Source organism: Cherax quadricarinatus, chromosome 7, assembly GCF_038502225.1.
Source record: "Cherax quadricarinatus isolate ZL_2023a chromosome 7, ASM3850222v1, whole genome shotgun sequence".
Lineage (NCBI taxonomy): Eukaryota > Metazoa > Arthropoda > Malacostraca > Decapoda > Parastacidae > Cherax > Cherax quadricarinatus.
The window spans coordinates 8267678-8289581 of record NC_091298.1 but is presented as its reverse complement, the minus strand read 5'-3'; the positions used below and the strand labels follow the sequence as shown (position 1 = coordinate 8289581).

At 40.5% G+C, this 21904-nt stretch overlaps 1 protein-coding gene across 1 annotated transcript; it reads left to right on the top strand.

Annotated features, from left to right (window-relative positions):
* The first annotated feature begins 9758 nt into the window (after positions 1-9758).
* LOC128686764 (retinol dehydrogenase 12) lies at positions 9759-21308 on the top strand. Its single transcript, XM_053773806.2, has 4 exons — positions 9759-9940; positions 19104-19223; positions 19876-20059; positions 20904-21308. Exons 1-4 carry the CDS (start codon positions 9787-9789, stop codon positions 21007-21009), a joined length of 564 nt encoding a protein of 187 aa, XP_053629781.2. The 5' UTR covers positions 9759-9786; the 3' UTR covers positions 21010-21308.
* Positions 21309-21904: the final 596 nt, after the last annotated feature.

Here is a 21904-nt window from a genome sequence, read left to right as displayed (position 1 = left end):
AAATATACAGGGTCTAAAGCCAGCAACAAACAACAAAATATCTTTCATCCGTGGACTGCTTGCAGAGGCAAAGGCAATGTTCGCGGCTTTCACTGAGACCCACATAAAGGATCACTTGGACAACGAAATATGGATCCCAGGTTACAACCTATACAGATGTGACAGAGTGAATAGGCAAAAGGGGGGGGGGTTGGCCTGTACATTGCAGAATCACTTGTTTGAACAGAACTGCTTAATGCTTCAAATGATGCAGTGGAAGTTTTAGCAGTAAAGGTCGAGAACCAAAACCTAGTCATTGTAGTAGTCTACAAGCCTCCGGATGCAACATCCCAGCAATTCCAGGAACAGCTGTTAAAAATTGACCACTGTCTGGAAAATCTTCCAGCTCCTGCACCCAACATCTTGCTCCTGCGGGATTTCAACTTAAGGCACCTAAAATGGAGGAATATAGCAAATAATATTGTTGCAGTAATAACACCAGGAGGCAGCTCTGATGAAAACTCACACTCACACGAGCTTTTAAATCTCTGCACAAAATTCAATTTAAACCAGCAAATAATAGGGCCTACTAGACTGGAGAATACACTAGACCTCATCTTCACTAACAATGATGATCTGATAAGAAATGTCACCATATCAAAAACAATATACTCAGATCACAACATAATCAAGGTTCAGACATGTATGCGTGGAGCCCCAGACCGACATAATGAGACTAGTCACGAGGGGAGCTTTCACCAAATTCAACTTCAATAACAAAAACATAAAGTGGGACCAAGTAAACCAAGTCCTAACCGATATAAGCTGGGAAGATATACTAAGCAACACAGACCCCAACTTATGCCTAGAACAGATTAACTTGGTGGCACTCGATGTATGCACAAGGCTTATTCCTCTAAGAAAAAGGAGGAGTAGATGTAAAATAGAAAGAGACAGGCGCTCCCTTTACAGGCGACAGAAAAGAATAACAGAGAGGCTAAAAGAGGTCAATATATCTGAAATGCGTAGGGAGACACTGGTCAGAGAAATAGCAAGCATCGAACTTAAGCTAAGGAATCTTATAGGAGTCAAGAATCGCGGGAAGAACTAAAAGCCATAAATGAAATCGAAAGAAACCCAAAGTATTTCTTCTCCTATGCCAAATCAAAGTCGAGAACAAGGTCCAGTATTGGGCCCCTACTTAAACAAGATGGGTCCTACACAGATGACAGCAAGGAAATGAGTGAGCTACTCAAGTCCCAATATGACTCAGTTTTTAGCAAGCCGCTGACCAGACTGAGATTCGAAGATCAAAATGAATTTTTTATGAGAGAGCCACAAAATTTGGTTAACACAAGCCTATTTGATGTTATCCTGACGCCAAATGACTTCGAACAGGCGATAAATGACATGCCCATGCACTCTGCCCCAGGGCCAGACTCATGGAACTCCGTGTTCATCAAGAACTGCAAGAAGGGGCTTTTCCATCCTATGGAGAGGGAGCATGGACACGGGGGTCGTCCCACAGTTACTGAAAACAACAGACATAGCCCCACTCCACAAAGGGGGCAGTAAAGCAACAGCAAAGAACTACAGACCGATAGCACTAACATCCCATATCATAAAAATCTTTGAAAGGGTCCTAAGAAGCAACATCACCACCCATCTAGAAATTCATCAGTTACACAACCCAGGGCAACATGGGTTTAGAACAGGTCGCTCCTGTCTTTCTCAACTATTGGATCACTACGACAAGGTCCTAAATGCACTAGAAGACAAAAAGAATGCAGATGTAATATATACAGACTTTGCAAAAGCCTTCGACAAGTGTGACCATGGCGTAATAGCGCACAAAATGCGTGCTAAAGGAATAACACGAAAAGTCGGTCGATGGATCTATAATTTCCTCACTAACAGAACACAGAGAGTAGTCATCAACAGAGTAAAGTCCGAGGCAGCTACGGTGAAAAGCTCTGTTCCACAAGGCACAGTACTTGGCAGACGATGCAACATCCCCCCAATGAAAAGCAGGGGTGTCACTAGCACGTTAAGAGACCATACAATAAGTGTCAGGGGCCCGACACTGTTCAACTGCCTCCCAGCATACATAAGGGGGATTACCAACAGGCCCCTGGCAGTCTTCAAGCTGGCACTGGACAAGCACCTAAAGTCGGTTCCTGACCAGCCGGGCTGTGGCTCGTACATTGGTTTGCGTGCAGCCAGCAGCAACAGCCTGGGTGATCAGGCTCTGATCCACCAGGAGGCCTGGTCACAGACCGGGCCGCGGGGGCGTTCACCCCCGGAACTCTCTCCAGGTAAACTCGCTCCCATCTTGTTCCTCATCCTCATATCCGACATAGACAAGGATGTCAGCCACAGCACCGTGTCTTCCTTTGCAGATGACACCCGAATCTGCATGACAGTGTCTTCCATTGCAGACACTGCAAGGCTCCAGGCGGACATCAGCCAAATCTTTCAGTGGGCTGCAGAAAACAATATGAAGTTCAATGATGAGAAATTTCAATTACTTAGATATGGTAAACACGAGGAAATTAAATCTTCATCAGAGTACAAAACAAATTCTGGCCACAAAATAGAGCGAAACACCAACGTCAAAGACCTGGGAGTGATCATGTCGGAGGATCTCACCTTCAAGGACCGTAACATTGTATCAATCGCATCTGCTAGAAAAATGACAGGATGGATAATGAGAGCCTTCAAAACTAGGGAGGCCAAGCCCATGATGACACTCTTCAGGTCACTTGCTCTATCTAGGCTGGAATATTGCTGCACACTAACAGCACCTTTCAAGGCAGGTGAAATTGCTGACCTAGAAAATGTACAGAGAACCTTCACGGCACGCATAACGGAGATAAAACACCTCAATTACTGGGAGCGCTTGAGGTTCCTAAACCTGTATTCCCTGGAATGCAGGCGGGAGAGATACATGATTATATACACCTGGAAAATCCTAGAGGGACTAGTACCAAACTTGCACACGAAAATCACTCACTACGAAAGCAAAAGACTTGGCAGACGATGCAACATCCCCCCAATGAAAAGCAGGGGTGTCACTAGCACGTTAAGAGACCATACAATAAGTGTCAGGGGCCCGAGACTGTTCAACTGCCTCCCAGCATACATAAGGGGGATTACCAACAGACCCCTGGCAGTCTTCAAGCTGGCACTGGACAAGCACCTAAAGTCGGTTCCTGACCAGCCGGGCTGTGGCTCGTACGTTGGTTTGCGTGCAGCCAGCAGCAACAGCCTGGTTGATCAGGCTCTGATCCACCAGGAGGCCTGGTCACAGACCGGGCCGCGGGGGCGTTGACCCCCGGAACTCTCTCCAGGTAAACATGGTCTTAACTGTTCCAAAACCAAGGGCTGGCATGCAAGACACTATGAGGTCAACGACATCATAAAGAGAACCCTTGCTACAGCTGGATGCCCAGCCGAGAGGGAGCCCCGATCACTAGCGGCCAACAATACCCACAACCCAGCAAACCACCCCGATGGGATCACCATCTATCCTTGGAAGAATGGTAAGCTCTTAGCATGGGACTATACCTGTGTGTCCACACTGGCTGACATCTACATCCATCACAGTGTTGGGCGACAGGGAGGAGCTGCTGACCACAGGGAGGAATATAAGATCAGCAAGTATAGGTACATACCTAACAGAATACTCCATTCTACTGATTACACAGCAACACAGTAAATGACCATATGACCTGTCTTTGTAATACTCATTTGTACTAAATTGTTATCTGTTTTACAATAATTTTTGTACCACTAAATATATCATTGCTTAGTTAATCTTAAGTTAATTTTAAGCCTGCCCATAATGCTCTGCATACAAGGGGCTTTGGCATGCTGCACTTTAAAAATTGTATTCCTTGTACTTCTCTGTATCATGTTCAAATTAAATAAATAAATAAATAAATACTGTTTGTACAGCAATGCGTGCAACCATACGACCTGTTTTTTGTAATACCCATTTGTGCTTGTTATCCGTTTAAAATAATGTTTTACCACTGAATACTTCATTGCTTAGTTAATCTTAAGTTAATTTTAAGCCTGCCCTTAATGCTATGCATTCAAGTGGCTTTGGCATGCTGCATTTAACTGTATTCTTTTGTACTTCACTGTATCATGTTCAAATAAATAAATAAATAAATAAATAAATAAATAAATAATAAATAAGGCAACAGTATCAATTTGTCCAAGTGGGATCAGAGACCCTGGGATCACGGGAAAAAAAATGCCACACGTTTCCTCAAAGAATTGGGTTCCAGACTCATAGACACCACCAAGGACCCAAGGGCAGCTACTTTCATGTTCCAGCGCCTCAACATAGCCATCCAGAGGGGAAATGCTTGCTGCATACTTGGCTCGCGTCCGGCTTCAGAGGAGCTGGAGGAAATTCATGATCTTTAATACATTGTACCATTGTATTCAATATATATATATATATATATATATATATATATATATATATATATATATATATATATATATATATATATATATATATATATATATATATATATATGTTATTCCTGCATGGTGCATTGATGTAAAAATCGCTTGTAAGGTCAAAACATACAGGAGGAGATTGAAATAGCTAAAACCCATGCTTGAGGCTCACTGACGTGCCCGGGCTGGGAAAGAAACATGACTTGTGAACCAGGCTGCCCAGCTTATGTGGCATTTAGGGCCGAATGGATAAGAGTGCTGCCTGAGAATGTTGTCCTCTCAGTAGCAGTATCGAGTCCTGCTGACTGCGACCCCCACCCCTCTCTCTCTCTCTCTCTCTCTCTCTCTCTCTCTCTCTCTATATATATATATATATATATATATATATATATATATATATATATATATATATATATATATATATATATATATATATATATATATATATATAACTTAATGAAGTGATTCCTCATAAAAACGCTTCCTTCTATAATATTAAGTTCACTGGGACCACAGCATGCATCCACAGTTTCTGTTCTTATTTTATTTCACATGAAATGTTTTGTTTGAAAGTATTCTATATTTATCAAACCATACTCCGGTCGGGATTGAACCCGCGGTCAGAGAGTCTCAAAACTCCAGCCCGTCGCGTTAGCCACTAGACCAGCTAGCCACAATAAGTGGCTAACGCGACGGGCTGGAGTTTTGAGACTCTGACCGCGGGTTCAATCCCGGCCGGGGTATGGTTTGTTTGCAATCGTGTCATTACGATTTCGTGAGTCATATTCTATATTTATATTTATGCCTCTGTAGAATGTTTCTGTAGTATTCTGAAACTTATATTTTTTCTCATGACATATGGTGGTTTAAATTTTATCTTCAAACACTCTATAATTGCTTTACATCTTGTAGTGATAAATTTAGATTATATACTTCAGTTGTTGTTGTGTATGATATCAACATTTTTGTGGGAAAGTTTGTGGATTTTATACAGTAACTGTTGAAGTATGTGCAACACAGCCTGGCCTGGCCGTGGCCTGTCTGGCAAAGCTCTCGCTTCACACACGGAGGGCCCGGGCTCGATTCCCTGCAGGGTAGAAACATTTCGACGCGTTTCGTTACACCTGTTGTCCTGTTCACCTAGCAGCAAGTAGGTGTAGTCGACTGGTGTGGGTCGCATCCTGGGGAACAAGATTTGAGGACCCCAGTGGAAATAATTAAGCAAGTTTATTCAGGTATACACAAATACAGTTACATAGATTATCATACATAGCAGCATATGTGTAGAGAACCTAGGATAACCCAAAAAAGTCAGACAGAGTGACTTAATTTCCATTGGGGACAGACAGTCCCCGATGACGCACATACTTTCTTGGGTTATCCTGGGTGGCTAACCCTCTGGGGTTAAAAATTCGAAGAAAATCTTATCGTACCACTTATTGAGGAATACAGAGACAGACAGTATAATAACCTATGTGACATGTCAAGATATCTTATTAATGAAAATAAGATACCAGATATACTAAGCAAATTTCCTAAATTTGCTTGTAACAGATAAGTGAACTATAGATATGTAGATATAAATCCATATGTATTCCTGTTAACCCTTTGGGGCCTAGTTCCTAGGCCTTTTGTGTATCCATATGCTCTCGCGCTACCGTCCACAGGATGGATATGGGGTGCACAATAAACTAGCCACTTCGGTGGCAAAATCTAAAAAATCTAAAAAATCTTATCGTACTCGCCTTATCTTTATAAGAAGTGGCGGAGACGTGAGTGACAGCACCGGGACTCAGGATAAGTCGTCAGTAGCCCTTCACACCCAGCAACAAGTGGAGTTGTGGACCTTGTAAGACAAGTTTGCTGATTCACTTGGGATGGAGTTCCTTCGCAGTTCTATCAGCCCACACTGGGTTTCTGTGGATTACTTTACCAGAGGCTTGGGGTTCTTCCTCAGACAAGAACTTAAGAATCTTCTCTTGCTGTGTTTCATTAGTAAGTGACGCTCATCATCAGTGCACTATTATTGACGAGTCATGCATACGTTGCAACAAATAGAATCTAGGTTTAATTTGATTATAATTTAGTAATATAACCTTTCTTCAGTAAATGTTTATAATGACATTTTTGTTTAATTATTATTAATGGATTTTTTGGTTTATTTGTTAGATTTAACCAAATATTTAGTGTCTTTAACTGTTTGTTATTATAGTATTACTACATACTGTACCCCATAAAGTATCCATTGGTGCTGGCATTATTACTGCTGTTAATGAATTATTATTTTTAAGCGACAGTAAAATCACCAGTAATATATACTCGTTTTAATAAACGTGATGAAGATTTTGTTAATCAGGAGGGCGTTATTAAGCAGAAGTGTTAGTAATCTAGGATAACTGAAAAAAAAGCCATGTCATCAGAGATTCTGGCTTATTTCCACTGGGGTTGTTTAAAATTTAAAAGAATGAGAGCCCAAACCAGTCAGCTAATAATTCCCCAGTGCCTCATTGTGTGATCTGAGGTTGTTACTGATTAAGCCACTCATACAATATTGGTATGGTAATATCAGCAAGATGCGGGAAAAAAGGCACTTGCATATAGTTCAAGACTTTATTACAGGAAATGTTTCGCCATGAGTGGCTTCAGTCCTAATCCAGAGCTAACTAAGAAGGAGTTTGTAGTGGTAGGAGTCAGGTGGCAGGCTGCAAGGGAGTGGGGAAGGGGGGTGGGATAGGGGGACTTTAAAAATCCTCTGTGACCTCCCTTCACTATTCCTTTTGCGAGTAATGAGGTAGAGGAGGTTAGTCTTATGGAATATGGAGCTACCTTTCTCAGACCTTGCATCAGCCAAAATACAGTGCATCGATTGTTAGGTAAGACACTATGCAACAGTTAGGTATCTTTATTTCGAAACGTTTCGCCTACACAGTAGGCTTCTTCAGTCGAGTACAGAAAAGTTGATAGAAGCAGAAGAGACTTGAAGACGATGTAATCAGTCCATCACCCTTAAAGTTTTGAGGTGGTCAGTCCCTCAGTCTGGAGAAGAGCATTGTTCCGTAGTCTGAAACAATATGGAGTTGAAGTGACAGGATGGAGCCTTATATAGCGCCAGGAGGTGAGACGTAGGTCACTTTGGGAGGTCAGGTCCCTCTCAAATCCAGCCGTTCTCACTAGTAGAGGTTGTCGAAGTTGATTTTAGGTCTGTACCAAGATACCCTTGTGTTGCAGTGTCTGACAGATTGAACATCCGACAGGTTGTTAGGTAAGACACATATGCAACAGTTAGGTATCTTTATTTCGAAACGTTTCACCTACACAGTAGGCTAACAACCTGTCGGTATTTTATACCATTTTAATGTTCAATCTGTCAGACACTGCAACACAAGGGTATCTTGGTACAGACCTGAAATCAACTTCGACAACCTCTACTAGTGAGAACGGCTGGATTTGAGAGGGACCTGACCTCCCAAAGTGACCTACGTCTCACCTCCTGGCGCTATATAAGGCTCCATCCTGTCACTTCAACTCCATATTGTTTCAGACTACGGAACAATGCTCTTCTCCAGACTGAGGGACTGACCACCTCAAAACTTTAAGGGTGATGGACTGATTACATCGTCTTCAAGTCTCTTCTGCTTCTATCAACTTTTCTGTACTCGACTGAAGAAGCCTACTGTGTAGGCGAAACGTTTCGAAATAAAGATACCTAACTGTTGCATATGTGTCTTACCTAACAACCTGTCGGTATTTTATACCATTTTAATTACGAGCTGACTAATGGTTAGGGTGTGTATAGTGTAGCAAAAGGAGAGCTTTTATTAAGACATTTGTTACTATCTTATTTTGGACATCATGGATAATGCTAATTTCCAATATAAAATCTCCGAAGAGCATACTAATAAAGACAAGTTAATCACTGCTGCTTTCACAGTGACTTCAGAACACAAAAGAGGCATGATCATAGGTTTTATTTTTCTATGCACATTCAGGATCTCTAGAAGTGAGTTCCTTCTTAATTTACAAACATTCATAGAAAGAGCTTCTGCCTTGCTATTTCTCAAACATCATCCTCACTTGCAAAATCAAAACCCCTATCATCTTTGTCTCAAAGAGTACATCACTGCTGATTGCCAATTAATTTTACCCACTGGACAGACAGTGGCTTCCATTGCCCCTTTACTCTAGTCAGCTGTCATTGGCATTGTGGTTCTCCCCACAAAAACTCTTAAAGAATTCACCAGGGCACCCCACCCAGGGAACGGGAAAATAATTTCCTTTGTCATCTCTTCAGCATTGTGGCTTTGCAAGTTTGATAGTTTGATAGTGTTTCTTCCTCTGAATCTTATAATACAATACTTTTTTTTACTGTACCTCTTAAAGCCGTGGTCATAGTTTGCTATACTTTTTCCATCTTGTTCTTATCTTAATTGTGCTTTACTCTAAGAGCCTCACAGATATTAGGTGTATCCATTTACCAGTTGTCTGCTGATGCCACAACAGTGCCAATGCCAAGACGGGGCTGAAACACTAAAAATTCAATTATTATCCCCAAAGCCTTCTCAAATAATAACACACCGGCCATCTCCCACTGAGATAGGGTGACCCAAAAAAGAAGAAACGTAAAGTTTTTCTCTCTTTTTTACACTTAGTAATTTATACAGAAGGGGTTACTTGCCCCATGCTCCCAGCATTTTAGTCTCCTCTTGCAACATGCATGGCTCGTGGAGAAAGGATTCTCTGCTTTCCCAAGGAGAATAGTAGTAATTGTAATTAAAGTATAATTTTTATTAATGCTTTAAGCCAAGTCCACTAGCTCCTTCTTTCAGTCAGATTACCACTTTTACAACCCTTCCTATATAAAACTTTGGGACCTGTCCCTTCATCATGACATTATTCTTTCAAAGGATTTCCAAAGTTTAGGTTAAGTTGAATTATTTCCAGAAAGTGATTGAGAAATATGTGAGAATATTTAACTATTGTTTTTATATTATAGTATGTCCATATAATGAGTCACAAAATTGAAAGCTGATCACATTCATTCATTTTTTTTTTTTTGCAACTCTATTAAAAGCTTAAAATTATAAATACTAAATACAGGACTGTTAAATTACACCCCCCTTCTCAATCACACTTTGTACATCTCTAACACACACCCACACTTCTAAACACACTCATTTTATCATAGATAAGTAGAAGAAAGGGGGGAAAGGGAAGGAATAATTACATTTTTATATAAGACTAATTATCTAAACACTTCAGATTTTATTCATTGCCAGTTTTATTCATTGCCATTGCTTAGTTTTATCAACTTTTTTAATATTTTTAGGCATCATGATGTGTCCATATATGAAGACTGAAGATGGGTTTGAAATGCAGATGGGCACCAACCACCTGGGCCACTTCCTACTGACCTCCCTTTTGCTGCCTTTACTGACGCACAGTGAACCTGCTCGCATCATTACTGTCAGCTCTCTGGGACATTCAAGTATGAAGTATACTCTAAATATACTTGGAACAACACCCTTAATAGCAATAAGTTACAGTATATTCCCAGTGAATAAGGTGTGAGTTAGATATATTTTGCAAAGCCCATAATTTTTTTCTTTTTTTTAACAAGTCGGCCGTCTCCCACCGAGGCAGAGTGACCCAAAAAGAAAGAAAATCCCCAAAAAGAAAATACTTTCATCATCATTCAACACTTTCATCTCACTCATACATAATCACTATCTTTGCCGAGGCACTCAGATACGACAGTTTAGAAGTCCCTCCAAACTGTCAATATCCTAGACCCCTCCTTTAAAGTGCAGGCATTGTACCTCCCATTTCCAGGACTCAAGTCCGGCTAAATCTATAATAACTGGTTTCCCTGAATCCTTTCACTAAATATTACCCTGCTCACACTTCAACAGCTCGTCAAGCCCTAAAAACCATTCGCCTCCATTTACTCCTATCTAACACACTCAGACGTGCTTGCTGGAAGTCCAAGCTCTTCGCCCACAAAACCTCCTTTACCCCCTCCCTCCAACCTTTTCAAGGACGACCTCTACCCCTTCTTCCTTCCCCTACAGATTTATATGCTCTCCAGGTCATTCTACTTTTATCCATTCTCTCTAAATGACCAAACCACCTCAGCAACCCCTCTTCAGCCCTCTGACTAATACTTTTAATAACTCCACACCTCCTTTTAATTTCCAGACTCTGAACAAAAGTTTGCGACCACTGTTAGCCTCAGAGTTATCTCCGAGTTCCCAGACCCTGCCACGTGAAGGCCAGTGGTTCGTCTTTAGCGTGCCATAATATACACAGCATTTTGAGCAGAACTCTGAAAGTAACACAAACACTTGTGTTAGGTTTATGGAGTATTTACTCAATAAATAATAATGTGTAACATATTGTGCAGAATTGTGGCCAGTAAACATGTGAATCAGTTTGTTACATAGGAAGCAACTATGTATTACAGTAGAAATAAATAATTAATCCTAATAAATAATAATTAATAATTAATCCTAATATGGATGAATTGAAACAATATCGGTAACATCAGATTTTTTTTTTCAACACGTCTACCATCTCCCTCTGAGGCAGGGTGACCCAAAAAAGAAAGAAGCACTTTCACCATCATTCACACACAATCACTGTCTTTGAGGAGGTGCCCAGATACAATGGTTCAGATGTCACCCCAAATAGCCAATATCCCAAACCCCTCCTTTAAAGTGCAGGCATTGTACTTCCCACCTCCAGGACTCAAGTCCGGCTAACTGGTTCTTTAACCCTGTGACTGTTTCCGACGTATAAATACGTCTTACGAGCCAATGTTTCTGACGTATTTATACGCACAAATTCTAGCGGCTTCAAATCGAGCGCCAAAGGCCTGATAGGCCTACACGGGAGAGAATGGGTCTCAGTGGTCGGTGTGCACCCTGTGAAAAAAATCTGGGACCTAGCGGTGCATTGTGGGAACGCCATGTTGTCAGTCCATTTTCACCATGCCTCTCGGTAAGAAGTTCCTCACTCCTCGGCGGATTGGAGGTCTTTTGTTCCCAAGTGATAGCTCTAACAGCGATGAAAGTGTCAGTGACAGTGAATTCAAGGGTTTTCAAGTGAGTGTTACCGAAAAAAGTGCCCAGGATAACGTAAATAGTGACGAAAACCCAGATGACCCACAACCTTCGACCTCTGGTGCTGTGCCGGCTTGTTCACGTTCACGTTCGCCTGTACCAGGACGAAAGAGGAAACTATTTGGTCGTGTACAACACCCTGATGATAGCAGTGATAGTGATAGTGATAGTGATAGTGATTTCAAGGTCATTGAAAGCAGTTCTAGTGACAGTGAGAGTGAATATTCCCCAGTGAAGCGCCAGTATGTACGACGTAGCATGCGGTCTGGTAGTGTTTCATATGTTGTTCCAAGGGGAAGGAGAAACTCTGGGAGCACATCCCGTGGCCCAACACCACGACCTGATAGTGAAGATGACGATATTGTAACGATGGGTATGAATGGTGACAGTGAGGGAGGAGGCAGTGGTGGTGATAGTGAGGGTGGCACGGCCCATGTGGCACCATCACCGGGCCACGCTACTAGCCACGCGGCTGACTCAGCAGAACAACCAGCCTCACCCTACCCCACACTGCCACAACCTGCACCACCACAACCTGCACAGCCACAACCACGGTACAATATCCAGACCCCACCAGCAGACCGCATCTGGGATTGGCAGGACGGTGACGAGTTTGTTCCCAGTCCCCATGACTTTGATGAAACACAAAGTGGAATAAAGCCATCTTGTCCACTTGGGAACAATGCCAGTGAACTGGACTGCTTTGAGTTATTCTTCGATGAACCCCTGATGGACATCATTGTCAGGGAAACCAACACATACTGTGAATACACCATGGCAAATACAATTCTCTCACCAAAATCACGGCTACACAAGTGGAAGGAGACAACTGTGGCAGAGATGTACCTGTTTTTTGCCACAATAATGCTTATGCCACATGTGTATAAGCACACTGTCACCACATACTGGACAACAGATCGCCTGATTTCAACTCCAGGTTTTAGTGACATTATAGGTGTCAATCGTTTCCTGATACTGTTGCGTATGTTACACTTTTCAGACAAAACCAGGCCTGACAGAAGCGACAGGTTATATAAGATAAGAAATGTGTTTATGTACCTGAAACAAAAGTGCTGCATGTATTTTTATCCCTTCAGGAAGCTTGTTATTGATGAGTCCTTGATTTTATTCAAAGGAAGACTCTCATTCAAGCAATATATACCAAGCAAGAGGAAACGCTTTGGTATAAAGCTATTTGTACTGTGTGATTGCAGAAGTGGTCTTGTTTTAGATATTATTGTGTACACTGGCAGTAATACTTTGAGAGATACCATGAAGTTATTGGGTATCTCTGGTGATGTGGTTCGAACAATGATGGAACCATATCTTGGTAAGGGGCATATGTTATTTACTGATAACTGGTACACAAGCCCCTTACTCAGTGATTTCTTGCGAGTGAACTTGACAGACGTGTGTGGCACAGTGCGTGGTAATCGCAAACATATGCCAAGGTTCGACGCTGGCACTCGCAGAGGTGAGGTGCAAGCCTTTGCTGCCAATGACATCATGGCATTTCGGTGGCATGACAAACGTGATGTCACATTGTTGACATCAGTTCACACAAACGAAATGGTACCCAGTGGCAGGGACAACAGAGAGACCAATGAACCCATTCTAAAGCCTGCAGCTGTCATGGACTACAACCTCAATATGCGCTTAGTGGACAAATGTGACATGCAGATTGGGTTTGCAGACTGTGTACGCAAGAGTTATAAGTGGTATATCAAACTTTTTTTCCATCTTGTTGATATCTCTATGCTAAATGCTTATAACATATACAAGTTGAAGACCAACAAAACACCAAAATATGGTGAATTTTGCCTGTCAGTAATCAGACAAATAATTGCAAAGTACAAAGGAGCAACTCCTGCAATAGACCAGCGCCCACAGACGTCATCTCGTATGAGGCCTGGTGATCACTACCCCATACAACTGCCTCCTACTACTGCCAAGAAAAATGCTCAGAAGAGGTGTTATGTATGTATGCATACCACAAAACGCCCACAAACACGCAGAGACACTCGTTTTATGTGTGAGGAGTGTGAAGTGCCCCTCTGCATATACCCATGTTTCAAAGAGTTCCACAAGCTGCAGCAGTTCTAGGAACGTGTTTAGTGACTGTACATATGTATATATATTATGGAACAATAGTAATAAACATTGTTTTGTATTGTTTGTTTGTGTAAACAAAGTGTATACACAAACTAATAGTGATAAAGTTTGTTCTGTTATTGTGTTGTAAATAATGAGTGTATATTTGAACAATGCACCTTACATTGGTCTCACAGGCCACATAAGTTACCTGGAAAAGAAAAATATTGAAAAATGCAAGAAACCTTTGAATTAGAGTAAATAAAAGAATACCGGGTGGGCGGCAGTCGCCGCTGTTGCCGTACGCACGTCAATTTCTGCAAACTTTGCGGCTCTATATCTCGGTAAGTACTGATGGCAAAAATTTTTTTTAGGCTTAAAACACTAGTAAAAATATTCCTAACATTTTCATAAGAAAAAATAATTTTTTTTTTTTTCGAATATTTGGCGACATAGAATGACAGTTTCAGAGAGGGCCCTGAAACAGTCAAAGGGTTAAAACCCAGATAAGCTGTGAGCTGTAAATTTGAGCCTAGATACGAGAGAATGGATCTACAGTGGAACCTCGACATACGAGTACCCCAACATACGAGTTTTTTGAGATATGTACGAGCCGTCTCTCAGTTGATTTTTTGCTCTGAGTTACGAGCCAAAATCCGAGTTAAGAACATAAGCAAGGAGGAACACTGCAGTAGGCCTGTTGGCCCATACTTGGCAGGTCCTTTACAATACCAACTCACCAACAGAACATTTACCCAACCTACTTTCAGTGCTACCCTAACATTAAGCTCTGACAAATCTATTTACTCACGTGCAAGTCCCACTCAAATCCAACCCCTCTCATTCATGTATTTGTCCAAGTTACAAGCGAGCTTTCCCCTCAAGGGAGAAGCTCGCTTGTAACTTGGTGAGGGGCTCTTGATCTAAGAAATTGGATCTGTGCTCCAGTTCTTTAAATTAAGCCTGAATACCTTACATGCCCTCCCTCCCACAGGCGCTGTATAATCCTATGGATGTAGCGCTTCCCCATAGTAATAATAATAATAATTTTTTTTTTTTTTTTTTTTTTTTTAAACAAGTCGGTCGTCTCCCACCGAGGCAGGGTGACCCAAAAAAGAAAGAAAATCCCCAAAAAGAAAATACTTTCATCATCATTCAACACTTTCACCACACTCGCACATTATAAACCATACCCCCGGCCGGGATTGAACCCGCGGTCATAGAGTCTCAAAACTCCAGCCCGTCGCGCTAGCCACTAGACCAGCTAGCCACAATAAGATTCATCCAACTAGGTATATTTCTACACCATAGGAAAGTTAGCACAGGCACCTCTGTGACCACAAATGCAAGTTTTTACAGACGAATCTCCAGCTAGCGTGGCCGTGACGAACTCTAGCTCAAGTCCCTTCACTGCCGTCAACATGACTTAAGAAATCGTAATGACACGATTGCAAATAAACCATACCCCCGGCCGGGATTGAACCCGCGGTCATAGAGTCTCAAAACTCCAGCCCGTCGCGCTAGCCACTAGACCAGCTAGCCACAATAAGATTCATCCAACTAGGTATATTTCTACACCATAGGAAAGTTAGCACAGGCACCTCTGTGACCACAAATGCAAGTTTTTACAGACGAATCTCCAGCTAGCGTGGCCGTGACGAACTCTAGCTCAAGTCCCTTCACTGCCGTCAACATGACTGACGGCATGTTGACGGCAGTGAAGGGACTTGAGCTAGAGTTCGTCACGGCCACGCTAGCTGGAGATTCGTCTGTAAAAACTTGCATTTGTGGTCACAGAGGTGCCTGTGCTAACTTTCCTATGGTGTAGAAATATACCTAGTTGGATGAATCTTATTGTGGCTAGCTGGTCTAGTGGCTAGCGCGACGGGCTGGAGTTTTGAGACTCTATGACCGCGGGTTCAATCCCGGCCGGGGGTATGGTTTATTTGCAATCGTGTCATTACGATTTCTTAAGTCGCACATTATCACTGTTTTTGCAGAGGTGCTCTAACCGGTTTCCCTGAATCCCTTCACTAAATATTACCCTGCTCACACTCCAACAGATCGTCAGGTCCCAAGTACCATTCGTCTCCATTCACTCCTATCTAACACGCTCACGCACGCTTGCTGGAAGTCCAAGCCCCTTACCCACAAAACCTCCTTTACCCCCTCTCTCCAACCCTTTCGAGGACGACCCCTACCCCGCCTTCCTTCCCCTATAGATTTATATGCTTTCCATGTCATTCTACTTTGATCCATTCTCTCTAAATGACCAAACCACCTCAACAACCCCTCTTCTGCCCTCTGACTAATACTTTTATTAACTCCACACCTTCTCCTAATTTCCACACTCCGAATTTTCTGCATAATATTTACACCACACATTGCCCTTAAACAGGACATCTCCACTGCCTCCAACCGTCTCCTCGCTGCTGCATTTACCACCCAAGCTTCACACCCATATAAGAGTGTTGGTACTACTATACTTTCATACATTCCCTTCTTTGCCTCCATAATAATAATAATAATAATAATAATAATGTAGGTAGTAGGTTGGTAGACAGCAACCGCCCAGGGAGGTACTACCGTCCTGCCAAGTGAGTGTAAAACGAAAGCCTGTAATTGTTTTACATGATGGTAGGATTGCTGGTGTCTTTTGTCTGTCTCATAAATATGCAAGATTACAGGTAAGTCTTGCTACTTCTACTTACACTTAGGTCACACTACACATACATGTACAAGCATATATATACACACCCCTCTGGGTTTTCTTCTATTTTCTTTCTAATTCTTGTTCTTGTTTATTTCCTCTTATCTCCATGGGGAAGTGGAACAGAATTCTTCCTCTGTAAGCCATGCGTGTCGTAAGAGGCGACTAAAATGCCGGGAGCAAGGGGCTAGTAACCCCTTCTCCTGTATATTACTAAATTTAAAAGGAGAAACTTCAGTTTTTTCTTTTGGGCCACCCCACCTCAGTGGGATACGGCTGGTACGTTGAAAGAAGAAGAATAATAATAATGAGCGAGCTTCAGTGCACGTATTTACCTCGTTGTGGAAGCATTTCTCTTGTGTTTTGCTTGCATTTTGTGCAGTTATTTTGCCAAATTTCTTTTTTCTAACCATGGGTCCTAAGAAAGTAAGTGCAAAGGACAGTGCTGAGAAGAAAAAGAGGATGATGGAATTAAAGCATGAAATCATAGATAAACATAAGCGTGGTGTGCGGGTTGTCGGTTGTAGCATTAAGAGTGTAGCAAGTAAATCAGTGGCAAAAAAGTAAAAAACAAATTGTATCAGCTAAGTTTAGCATTAAAGTGTAGCAAGTAAGTTAAGGGGTTAAGTGATAGAAAAAGGACAAACAAAACAAACTTATCCAATGTTGTTGTTGGTGGGGTTTATAGGGCCACTGACAGCATACGCCGCTCTGCCAGTATCTCTTCTCTAAGGTAAATATGTACGTACACTTCATAAAACCAGTGAATTTCTTTACATTCTGTTATATTTTATTATGTTTTTATACAATATTTCTTATTTATAAATACATTGTTTCAGTATTTTCCTTATGAAACTAGTGATCTAGTGCAGTTAGCCTCACAAACACTTTGTTTTCTCTTATAATAAGACCTCAGATGGGGAAGCATGGGAAGATATGGTTAGAGCGGGAGCAGGAATGGCAGCCACCACTATTCACATAATGACATGCTTTATTCATTCTAGAGTATATATAATGTTTCTATGTTATTTATATTGTTTGTCATATTAGATTACTTTTTTTTTTTTTAACAAGTCGGCCGTCTCCCACCGAGGCAGGGTGACCCAAAAAGAAAGAAAATCCCCAAAAAGAAAACACTTTCATCATCATTCTACACTTTCACCTCACTTGTGATAGATAAATAAGCCATAGAGTTGATATTAGCATTATATTGAAGTATTTTGTCCTGCCTCCCGAGAGCAGGAATTCCGCTGGAATGGGTTAACGGCATTTCATTTAATTTAAATGAGTTAAATTGATTTGATATATGTACGAGCAAATTGAGTTACGAGCTAGGTCACAGAACGGATTAAACTCTTAAGTCAAGGTTCCACTGTATGTGGTAAATGTGCACCATATAAAACAAATTCTGTAGCACGCAGTGCATAATGAGAAAAAACTGCGACCACCTTTTTGGATTAAGACAGCAAATTTATGGTGTATTTTTGTATGGTTTTTACAGTTGTATTCACATTTTCTTGGTCTCATTTGATAGAATGGAAGATATACAGTGGACCCCCGCATAACGATCACCTCCGAATGCGACCAATTATGTAAGTGTATTTATGTAAGTGCGTTTGTACGTGTATGTTTGGGGGTCTGAAATGGACTAATCTACTTCACAATATTCCTTATGGGAACAAATTCGGTCAGTACTGGCACCTGAACATACTTCTGGAGTGAAAAAATATTGTTAACCGGGGGTCCACTGTATTACAGAAATAGAAATGATTTTGATTGGTTTTAGTACTGAAAATAGCTTGAAATTCAGCTCAAATTATCAGAAATGTTCGATTTTTGTTGATGTTAAAGAGTAAACAGTTGATGTCACGCATCCAATACACATCAGCTGGTGGGTCTAATATGCATTCACAAATGCGCTGATATTGTTATTACAATTATTACAATATTGCATAACAGTAAATCTTCTATTTTTTGGTGTGAATTAAATTTCTTTATGTGAATAAATAATGAAAATGAAATTCATCTGTAAAGCCTGGAAACATAACTAATAAACAGAGGAAATGTTGTTTTATTGCCAGGAATGCCTGCATTGTTTATTCTGGACTCTATTTTGAAATTGGAATATTTTGAACTTTGTGTGAAATTGGCCAAATTACCAATTTCTGATTATTGGGTAGTTGAAATAGTTAATTGGGCAGTTTCTTGTGCTGATTTGATAAAATAGAAGTGATGCTAGTAAAATAGCTAAGAATTTGGTCGACTGGAATAATGTAATTGGCCTAAAATAGGAGTCAAAGTGGGCAAAATCACTGATGTGTAAATATTGCTGATGCAGTAAAATTCATGAGTGTAATTTCGTCAATTTTCTATCAAATTTGGTGCTTTTTGTTTTATTACCCTCAGAAAAAGATTCTCTACCATTTCATTAGAAAAAAAAAATTTTTGAAAATTCTTGGACCCTGTGGACAAGGCATAGAACTACACCGTGGCAAGGAAGGCACCAAAATAACTTTGCATTTAAGGCATGAATAATGTGTGTATCCCTGTATTCAAGGTTTCGAATCAGCAGCTGAAACATACATTGATGAATTCATTATATGTACTGGGTTGCTAATCATGGAATATTATTAACTGCAGTAAAAATTGTACTTTCGATACAATGGTGGCTAGTTTTGCAGATCTTGGAATAAAATTAACTTGATTTTCATGAAAAACTTTTATTTCAGGAGGTTGTATTCCATTTGATGACATGAACTATGAAAAAGGATATGACAGAGTTCATGCATATGAAAACAGCAAGCTAGCAAATGTTCTTTTCACCCGACAACTTGCAAAGATATTGAAAGGTAATTATTAAAGTTTGGTAATAAGTTCCTGCCAATTAGAAGTTAGATCCTAAAAGAGCAAAAAGATGCTATTCTTAAAATGCTAAACATAATGTGTACAGCTCATCATAAGAATGAATATCTTCTTACTCTATAAAACTATTTGATTCATGAGATTTTTTTTTTTATCTCTAAATATATACACTAAAGGCTGTTATCCTACTTCAACTCATTTCAAATCCTAACCGTATCTAAGATAAACCACCCTACTTGGATACAATCTACAAGAGTTGGTTAATACCCAGGTACTTGCTGCTGGATGAACAGGGGCAATAGGTATAAGGAAATACAGGAGGGCACCACTTATATGCGGGTTAGGTTCCAGTCTACCCCCGTAAAGCAAAATCACTCTTTTTTTTTCACTTGTAAATGCAATTTTTTTTTACAATTCAGAGTGCTTTGTAATATGCTGATACTCTTTCAGTCTTTGTACTTTATTTTTTTTATTTTTATTTTAACACATCATCGGTTTCCCACAGAGGCAGGATGACCCAAAAAGAAAGAAAAACTTTATTATTGTTAATATTTAAAGACTTGTAATAGATATGTGGCATATATGTCATCATCTCTGAAAAATCTAATCTTATGTTTAATCATGTTTCATATTTTACAGGGACAAACATTCAAGTCTTTGCTGTTCACCCAGGAGCTGTACAGTCTAATTTAGGTCGTCACATAATGGGGACCTGGTCAGCTAGTAATTTGAGTACCATCTTTTTTAAAAGCACAATTGAAGGTATTCAGACCACTCTTCACTGTGCATTAGAAGCTACTCAAAAGGAGCCTTACTATTACAGGTACTTGTTTGTGTTTTGATGTGTATGTATAATAATAAGTGTATACATTTGATTAAAAAGAATTTTTAATTGAGTTTGGTTTCACTGATTTTTTTTTTTAACATGCTGGCCATCTCCCACCATGGCAGGGTGACCCAAAAGAGAAACACTTTCTCCATCATTCACACTATCACTGTCTTGCCAGATATGTGTAGATACAACAGTTTAGATATCCCTTCAAACAGCAGAAATTCCAAACCCCCTCCTTTAGAGTGCAGGCACTATACTTGTCACCTCTAGGACTCGACTGGCTAACCGGTTTCCCTGAATCCTATCACAAAATATTACCCTGCTCATACTGCAACAACTCGTCAAGTTCCAAAAAAACATTTATCTCATCTCCACTCACTCCTGCCTAACACACACACACATGCCTGCTGTTCGTCCAAACCCCTTGAACATAAAGCCTTCTTTATCCCCCTCCCTCCACCCTTTCCTGGAACTACCCCTACCCAGTGTTCTCTCCACTAAAGATTGATACTCCCTCCAAATCATCCAATTGTGCTCCATCCTCTCTAAATGACCAAACCACTTCAACAACCCCTCCTCAGCCCTCTGAATAATACTTTTAGTAGCTCTACCCCTCTTCCTAATTTCCACACTATGAATTCATTCAAAGCAGGGCAATTTCTATGAATTCATTCAAAGCTGTGCAATTTCTTTGGGTCTTGCTGATTGGATGGGCGAGTACATGGATACTAATGACAGTGAGGACCATATCTGTTATTACATTCATATTCATACTACTTTTCTATTCCCAATTTAGTTATTAATGTGTTTAAATTTCTTGTTTTCTTTGAAACAGTGACTGTGGTCTTGGCTGTGCTAGTGCTGCAGCACGAGATGATGCAGCAGCAGAAAAGTTGTGGCAGATATCTGAGAAAATGGTTGGCCTTGCCAAAGAAGACTAAAAGTGGTGGTACTCACTAACTTTTTAGTAATTTTTTACGGTATAGTACAGCATTATAAAAACCAATCCTTCCCTGAAAAAAAAAAATTTGTTAGTTAAAATTTGATGGCTTGGAAATGTATGTGAATTTCATTGTTATATTTTTGACTTATAATGAATGTTTTTTTTTTTTTTTTTTTTAACGCCAGCCGTCTCCCACCGAGGCAGGTGACCCAAAAAAGAAAGAAACACTTTCACCATCATTCACACATAATCATTGTATTTTTAATTAAATAAATTTGGAAGATGTGCAGCAAATAACATTGAATTTTATTTTCCTTCTGGAACCTTGTGCTCTGCGAACACTAAAAAATATCCTCTGCAAATATCAAAAAATATCCTTTTACATAGTTCATAAGTTTACTCAGCTTATCCTAAGTAGGTTTGGGGAAAATTACATTTCCTCAGTATTGGTAAGTATTTTTTTTAGCTTCTGTCATCTTCCACTGAGGTAGGGTGACTCAACAAAAAAGACACTTTTACTGTCAGAAGAGCACTGACATCAGTTCAGATGACCATACAACATCATCTTGGCCTATTTGACAAAAGTTGAAATAATCAAGGAAGAGAACACAGGAACAAAGCAAAGAGGGGAAACTGCTTGAAAAAAAGGAATTTCCATAAAGTGGGAATGAGAAGAGGCAGAAAGAACTGAAGGAGGAGGTAGGCCTATGAATCATCAAGAAGCTGAGGGGTTTCAGGTAAAGATTGGTGGCAACTGAAACTTTTATAAAAATCTTTAATGAAACACCACTGAATCATGAAAGCTATGGACTTCTCATGGGAAGTGTATTGAAGATGGTGAAGGGCTCTTGATAAAAGAACTAGACTTACCCTCCCCTTCCTTGGATTGAACC